Below are 8,902 nucleotides of genomic sequence, written 5' to 3'. Positions count from 1 at the left end.
GTTTTTATCTATTGATAATATTGGTATATACAACATATGAAATGAAAATTCTATAGTAATATTTTTAGATGTGCCTACCGATAAAATTTTTTTTATTAGCAACCATCTTATGCGCCTTCATTTTGAAGTGGTTTATTCAATAGACATATTGATATTGAACTGTTCCCTTAATATTTCAAATAGAAATATCCTTTGATATCTGAAAGAAATATTTAGGCCGTCATAATTATTTAAACTTGCCTTTAAGAAAATTAGGTATATTAATTAGGAAATTAAATTATCAATAAAAAGATTTTTAATCTTTCTTCCATAAAATTAGAAGAAAATATACCGAGTTAAATTACCGTAATCATTTTTACCTTTCATTACATAGCATGATTACTAGTAATTAAAGAAAAAAGGTAATTTAGTAAATCTAATCTTAATTCAACCAAGACTGTATTTAATGTAATTTTGCGATTACAAATTCTCTCTGACGTATATGTGGAAAAATGTGATTATCGTAATTTGTATTTTTCTGGGGAAAGTAAAGAGAGTGAGGAACATTTGTTTTACTAAATCAAAGAAAGGCTGCACGTTCCTATGACAATAGCAATGCCATTGTAATCCATTGCTGGAACAATGACCATTGCACGGACTTTAACAATATTGACTTATTACATCAGCGAAGTAATATTAAAAATCGTTGCACAGAAGAAGAGATGCTAATTATTCCCGTACCTCTAGCACTATCTTCATGTCTTCGAGCAAGACTTATAGTCAACAATGACTGAGAGATTTTTAACAATGTTATTTTGTATATCAACGAAGTGATATACAAAATTGTTGAACAGTACAAGGAATGTTCATTAATCACACACCACGAGCACTATCTCCAATTCATAAGGCTAGACATTATTTACAGGATTTTCCGATAAACACCGAAGTAAACCCTCCTTCACAATCCCTAATAGCTGTCTCTACTGCCGAAGATAACCCTTTAATCGGGTCTCTTTTTTTTTTTTTTTTTTTTTCTTATCGCAGAGGGAGACCCACTTACCGTGAGATGGTCTGTTTGGAATATAAATATTACCTAAGACTTTTCTTTGTATCCATCGCCTGTCCACCACCTCCGCCCCCCCCCCCTGAAACGTGAAAATTACAGGTAGCGGTGGGGATGGGAAAGAGACCTTTTGAGTGACATATAACTGTAGTGAGCAGATAAAAGAGGATCAGATGCCATTCAGTGGCGGTGATAGCACTGCTGTGTGATTTAAACAGATAGAAGAAGGAAATTTTTTTCCCCTTATCTACTCGAAATTAAAACTAATTTTTTTTTTAGCCTGAACCCTTTACCTACCGAGCGAGATCTGAGAGAAAAGTGGAGAAATTGTCTAAATTCTGAAGACAACCAAGAAACTGAAGTATTTTAAAGTCTTAGAATCTCGTCTTACCTAGTCCCTATAAACCTGTTCTGTTTATTTCTCTGGAGTCACCCCTGTAACGGGAAAAGAGCTTAATGTTATAGTTATACACACACATATTTATAAGTTATATGTAGATATATATATATATATATATATATATATATATATATATATATATATATATATATATATATATAATATATATATATACATATGAGGAGCTGAAGGAGACGTCATGTACTAGTAATTGTCCATTTATTAAACATGCTGACGTTTCGAGGACACATCCTCATTTCCAAAGCTGAAAAACGTAATTATAATATATAAAAATACTACAAAGTCTTAAGAATTAAGAAATTTACAAATTAGAAAATATTATAACTTTAAACAAAAATTTAATAAAAATTAAAAAAACTAATATGCAACAGACAGAATCAAAGAAACAGACCGCTACCTTTCAGGAGGGGAACCAAGGACCTAATGACATCAAGAACAGAGACAAGGGCACACTCAAGACAGGTACAGTGTTGTGGAGGTAGTTTGATTGTTTAAAGAGGGAACAAGCTTCCTAATATATAAAGATTCAGTTATTGCTAATTGATGAGGTGAGGTGGCTCTGGAGAGAATTTTAAAATGTTTATATTCAATCTGTTGTTTACATTTTTCGGCATGATCACATACATTAGAAAATTCAGGATTAGTTAATTTATTGCCTGTTCTGTAACTAACTCCCCGAAGACAATCAATTCTGACTTTAAGTAGGCGACAAGAAGCCCCCACATATTTCCCCACCTTACATTTGGGGCAAGTATATGAATAAACGACATTGGAAGTCATCAAGGAGCTTAGTTTGTCTTTATGTTTAAAAAGAGAAGTAATGGTTAAAGGGTTCTTGGGTATAACTCTACTGTTAACTGCCGGAAGGTGTCGGTGAGTGAGGTCATTTAACTGAACATAAAAGGACTTATCATGAATAAAAGGAATACTGAAGTAAAATGCCAACTTGGGTGCAGTAGGAATAATAAAAACAGGAACAAACTTACGATTAAGAAAATTATACAATTATTTTGAAAAAAGCTTGGATGGGTAGCAATTTTTTCAAAACAATTGTAAAATTTTCTTAATCATTAGGAACCGTCGGGAATAAATTAACTCTTTTTATCAAGTCTTTATGTCCTCCTCATTGATGTATACATATACATACACACACACACACACACACACACATATATATATATATATATATATATATATATATATATATATATATATATATAATATATATATATATATATATATATATATATATATATATATATAATATATATATATATATCTATATATATATATATATATATATATATATATATATATATATATATATATATATATTATATATATATATATATTATATATATATATATATATATATATATATATACAGTGGTACCTCGAGATACGAGCAGCCGAACATACGAGTTTTTTGAGATACAAGCCGGAGCTCTGGCCATATTTTCGTTCAAGATATGAGCCCAAATCCGAGATATGAGCCATGTTTCCGGAGTGTCCCGCTAGTTGGCGCAGTGGGTCGAGCATCATCCGAGAGCATCTCTCGCTCACTCGCACGTGTTACCCGCTTGAATCAAAGTGTATCTTGTGCGCTCTACTCTTATTTGCTTGATTTTTGCGTGATTACTGAACTTTTTTGTGTGTTATCATGGGGCCGAAGAAAGTGAGTGCTAAGGACAATGGTGACAGGATGAAAAGGATGATGTCGATAGAACTAAAGCAAGAAATAATAGAAAAACATGAGCGTGGCACACGAGTGATTGAACTCGCAAAGATCTATGACCGTAGTACATCGACAATTTGTACGATATTGAAGCAGAAGGATGCCATCAAGAGTGCTACACCAGCAAAAGGAACCACAATTCTTTCCCAATTAAGGACAAATATTCACGAGGAAATGGAGAAGCTTCTGCTCGTGTGGGTGAAAGAGAAGTTGGCAGGAGATACAGTGACGGAGACGGTAATATGCGAGAAGGCACGGAGTATTTATGCCGACTTAGTGAAGAAAGAAGCATCAACTTCTAAAGAGGCATCAGAAGAAGTGTTTAAGGCAAGCCATGGCTGGTTTGATAATTTTAAGAAGAGAACTAGCATCCATTCAGTGGTGAGGCATGGCGAAGCTGCGAATGCAAATGTGAAAGCAGCCGATACATACATCCAAAAGTTCGCTGCGCTTGTTGCGAGGGAAGGCTACATCCCACAACAGGTGTTCAACTGCGATGAAATGGGCCTATTTTGGAGGAAAATGCCACGGAGGACTTACATCACAGCAGAGGAGAAGATGATGCCAGGCCATAAATCCATTAAGGACCGTCTGACCCTTGCATTATGTGCAAATGCTAGCGGTGATTGTAAAGTGAAGCCACTGCTAGTTTATCATTCGGAAAATCCTCGAGCCTTCAAGACGCACAAGATACTGAAAGAAAAATTGCACGTTATGTGGCGCGCCAATGCTAGGGCATGGGTTACGCGGCAGTTTTTTACTGACTGGGTAAATCTCGTCTTTGGCCCTGCAGTGAAGACGTATCTGCAAGAAAATAAACTCACAATGAAAGCATTGCTCATCCTTGATAATGCTCCAGCCCACCCACCTGGTCTTGAAGATGATATTCTGGAGGAGTTCCAGTTTATCAAAGTTCTCTACCTCCCACCCAATACGACTTCAATCCTACAGCCGATGGATCAGCAGGTCATTTCCAACTTCAAAAAGCTGTACACGAAGCACTTGTTCCGCCACTGCTTTGAAGTGACAGAAAACACAAATCTAACCCAACGAGAGTTTTGGAAAGATCATTACAACATCGTGATCTGTCTACGTATCATTGACTTGGCATGGCAAGGGGTAACAAGACGAACGTTGAACTCTGCATGGAAAAAGTTATGGCCTGATGCTGTTGCAGAAAGAGATTTCGAAGGGTTTGAGCCCGAGACCGAGCAAGAAGAGTTGGAGGAGATTGTATCTCTCGGAAAGTCGATGGGTTCTGGAGGTAGATGAGGGTGACGTCAACGAACTCGTCGAAGAACATGAGGAGGAACTCTCAACTGAGGAGTTGAAAAGAGTTGCAGATGATGCAACACACGAAGGTTCTGGAAGAGATTAACACGAGTGAGGAGGAGGAAGAGCTGGAGGAAGTGATTTCTACAGGTGAAATTAAAGACATGCTGGCAATGTGGGAAAAGCTGTCAAATTTAATTGAAAAGAAACACCCAGAAAAAGTGGCAACTAGTCGTGCTTCAGCGCTTTTTAATGACTCTTGTTTGTCACATTTTCGAAGCATTTTGAAAGGCAGGCAAAAGCAAAGTTCTTTGGATACATTTTTATTGAAAAGAGCTGCGAGTGAAAGTACAGAAAGTGCAGCCAAGAAGGCAAAAACAAGTGATCATTAAATTTACGTAAATGTTAAGCTTAGTTTAAGTTTAAAGTTAAGTGCATTGTTTTAAGTTTTTCTTTCATTTGAAATAAGAAAAGTGTAGTTTTAGTTTTAAAGTTACGAAAATAGTTTTAAGTTCTAAAAAAGTGCCGTTTATGTACGTGTCTAGAGTGCCTACATCCCTTCCCCCCTCCCTCCTCCTCGCCGTTCACCTTCGTTAGCCGCACTCGTCTGTCTCCAAAGTAAGACTATTATGCTAAATAACTCATTATTTCTTATTTCATATTTTATTATATGTTAATTATACATGTTTATTTGCTATTTAAAAAACATTTCTTTATTCATAATTTACAATGGTTTGGGGATGGGGTTTTTTCATAGGTCCGGAACGGATTAAATTGAATTCAGTTATTTTAAATGGGAGAAATTCGTTTGAGATACGAGCCGATTGACTTACGAGCTTGGTTCTGGAACGAATTAAACTCGTATCTCGAGGTTCCACTGTATATATAATATCTATATATTAATATACATATATACTATATATATATATATATGCTATAATATATATCTTAAAATATTTATATATATAATATATATTATATAAATATTATATATTATACTAAATTATATATATTATACATATATATTATATAATTTTATAATTATATATTATATATATATATAATAATATATATAATCTATTATATTTTAATAATATATAATATATAATATGATTAATATATATATAATAGATATATATATATAATATATTATTATAATATATATAATATATATATATATATGTGTGTGTGTGTGTGTGTGTGTGTATGTGTGTGTGTGTATTCTGAATGACCACAATGATCTCTTAACATCTCGACCTCCCCGTACAAGTAAATTGTATCTAAATTCTCCATATCCATATATGCATGAGCTGAATTAGGCTTAAGTTCCGTATTCGTAGCCTGGCCTGGTGGTGAACTCTCTCTTGACCTTCTGTGCACTAATGTGAATCCTGCTAGGGACGGTGAGAGATTCATCGTTTATTTCTCTTTTTTATGTAGGCATTAGTGAGAAGCCTAATAAACAATTGTGTGGGGAACCCAAGACTGTAAAGGACTATAGTATTAATATATTTCAAAATATATAACCCCATTTTCCAGTTGTACTGATATAACATAGACATATATCAACTTTCACATTTTTCCTTTATATATATATCTTATATATATATATATATATATATATATATATATATATATATATATATTAAAGAAAAAGTGAGAGTTGATATATAACCAACTGAATGTTCATAACGTATCACTAAAACTGCGAAAAGGGTTATATAATTTTATATATATTTATCACTATAACCCCTGATAGTCTTGATATATATATATATATATATATATATATATATATATATATATATATATATATATATATATATGTGTGTGTGTGTGTGTGTGTGTGTGTGTGTGTGTGTGTGTGTGTGTGTGTATGAGCGTGTGTGTGAGTGTGTGCGATTACATATGCGTGAATGTTTTTTCACGTGCTTGTTTATGGGAACGAGGGAGAAACACACGGTCAGGGATTAAATCCGCCTTACGTTGCCGTGACAATTTCTGGATACTTGATTGAACTTCGTCCAAGTTGAAAGACGCGGAGAGTATCATTGTTTATAATCGGTTTATCTGTCATGCAGATTCCTATTATTGATATCTGTCGGATGTGTGGAGCTAACAAATGAGTTTTTTTTTTGGGGGGTAATCCTACAAAAGAAACTATGGAATATTATCAATTTCCTGTCATCTTGGATCCATTCTATGGTGTATTAAGGCATCAGTAGACAGCGACAAACACGAAACGTCTCCATCAATCCCAATGTAATTTTGTGTTGATTATGGAGTAGGGTCTTCATCACACAACGTTTTACGTCTCTGTAAATATACTTTATCATCTTTATATATTTCGCTCTTTCCATACACAAGGTCTCATTTTCGTACGTCGCAACACACACTCACACAACACATACACACACACACACACACACACACACACACACACACACACACATATATATATATATATATATATATATATATATATATATATATATATATATATATTTGTAATTATATATATATATATATATATATATATATATATATATATATATATATATATATTTACAAATCCCATCATTTTTGCGCGTAGATATTAAGTAACACAAATTTTAGGAAATTACGTTTCGTACAATCCCCCCAACGTTATCACTTTCATCGCAGACGAATTAATTCATGCAAATAGAGAAGATTGCTATCACAGAATTTTTCATATCCAGTTTATTGATGTTACGTATTAGTTTAACTGCGTATTGAGCGAGCGTAAATTCATTTACATGATATTAATCCCTGATAAAAAGACACGCGTGTGTGTATGAGCCACACTTGTGAAAGAAAGATAAAACGTTTAAAAAAATTTACATGATTTTTGCAGAAAAAACACATAAACACTTACAAAAACAGGTGTGTTAAATAATTCGATATATATATATCTATTATATCATATATATAATATTATATATATAGTATATATGTACATTCATCCATACATACATACATATATATATATGTGTGTGTGCCTATATATGTATGTGTATGTGCATTTGTGCATAATTATTGTTACCATAATACTGAAAACGATTATTTTAGCACATAAGCTGTCACCTTTTCAGAGCTTTCAAGGGCTTTCGGAGTTAGAGTTCCAAACACCACTTTTATGCAAGATTAAAAAATTGTGATATTTTATTTGTTGACATATTCGTGAAATCGAAATAGTTTTGTTTTTAACTTGTCATTTACTTATTGCTTATATCCCACATACGCTTGCCTTTGTTAATGGTTTTCAAGATCCCGTTTTTTTTTTATAACTTAAGAATTTGGAAATTCTCGTCAAATTTATCTCTGGAATATATGATTTAAAAAAATGAGTAAAGGATTATTCAGAGAAAAATAAGTAATATCAATTATTAACTGAACTCGTTATCGTAATATTCCCTTTATTATCGTAATATATCCTATACTTACATCACTACCAGTGTCGTAGTTCAATTCATTGATGAAAGGAATGATTGGAAGAATAATTCACCGTAGGGTAGAATAAGAAAATGAAACGTCACGAGTAATGGCCAACTGTTATAACTACAATAAAGAATAAACTTTAAAACGCAGCTTATTACATCGTTCAAATACTGTGATTACAATTTCCCATGAAATGAAGAAGTGAACTTTTCTTGTTCCAGTTTTAATGATAGAAATTACGAAAGGCCTTTGCCCTCAAGAGAATGGCGAAGCAGCATTTTCTCCTCATGAAGAAAAGTGGAAAAAACATTACATACCGTCAAAGGCAAAGCAATTAAACAAGTTCATATCCTGCGATAATTACATGCCTTCAAAAGCACCTTCTCATAAGCAATTACAAGCTAGAAATTCTAGCCAGGTGGAAGCTCTCCAGCGACCAACTGCATGGCCTTGAGCGACCTGCAGTACGCTAATGAGTTTTCAGATCATAAAAAAAAGAAAATGCCCTTTCGACATGTCGTCGAGAGAGAGAGAGAGAGAGAGAGAGAGAGAGAGAGAGAGAGAGAGAGAGAGAGAGAATTTCTTTCCAGTTTCCTTATTGTTCTATACATAAGTGACAGCATTACCTCAACACATAATGATCCAATTTTGATAACTATATTGAACTTTTTACAACATTTTTTAAGTCTGTAATTATTACAGTTTCCACTTTTCTCACTTCTTCAAATCTACACTGAAAAAAATCTTTGCATTATCATCCACAATTTCCTTTTGTTTACATAAAACATCTGAGTAACAGTTATAGTAGATTCACATCAACCGCGCATTTGATGTCTAGGCCAGTCCTTTACGACGCTCCTGATTGGCTGTTGACAAGCCAATCACGGGGCTGGAAACTCCAGTCTCTCGAGAGAGTTCACATAGGTAGGATGCATGGAACATAGATCCTACCCATGTGAACTCTCGACAGAGA

The 8,902-nt window shown here is 33.6% G+C and overlaps 1 protein-coding gene across 1 annotated transcript; it reads left to right on the top strand.

The window, feature by feature from the left end:
• Window positions 1-3,123: 3,123 nt before the first annotated feature.
• LOC135218205 (tigger transposable element-derived protein 1-like) lies at window positions 3,124-4,470 on the top strand. Its single transcript, XM_064254357.1, has one exon. The coding sequence runs from the start codon at window positions 3,124-3,126 to the stop codon at window positions 4,468-4,470; it is 1,347 nt and encodes a 448-aa protein (XP_064110427.1).
• The last annotated feature ends 4,432 nt before the right edge of the window (window positions 4,471-8,902 follow it).

This window comes from Macrobrachium nipponense, chromosome 9, assembly GCF_015104395.2.
Source record: "Macrobrachium nipponense isolate FS-2020 chromosome 9, ASM1510439v2, whole genome shotgun sequence".
NCBI lineage: Eukaryota > Metazoa > Arthropoda > Malacostraca > Decapoda > Palaemonidae > Macrobrachium > Macrobrachium nipponense.
This window is presented reverse-complemented; position numbering and strand designations above follow the sequence as displayed.

Coding starts and splice junctions, on each gene's coding strand:
- LOC135218205 (XM_064254357.1), top strand. CDS start 3,124: ATGGGGCCGAAGAAAGTGAGTGCTAAGGACAATGGTGACAGGATGAAA.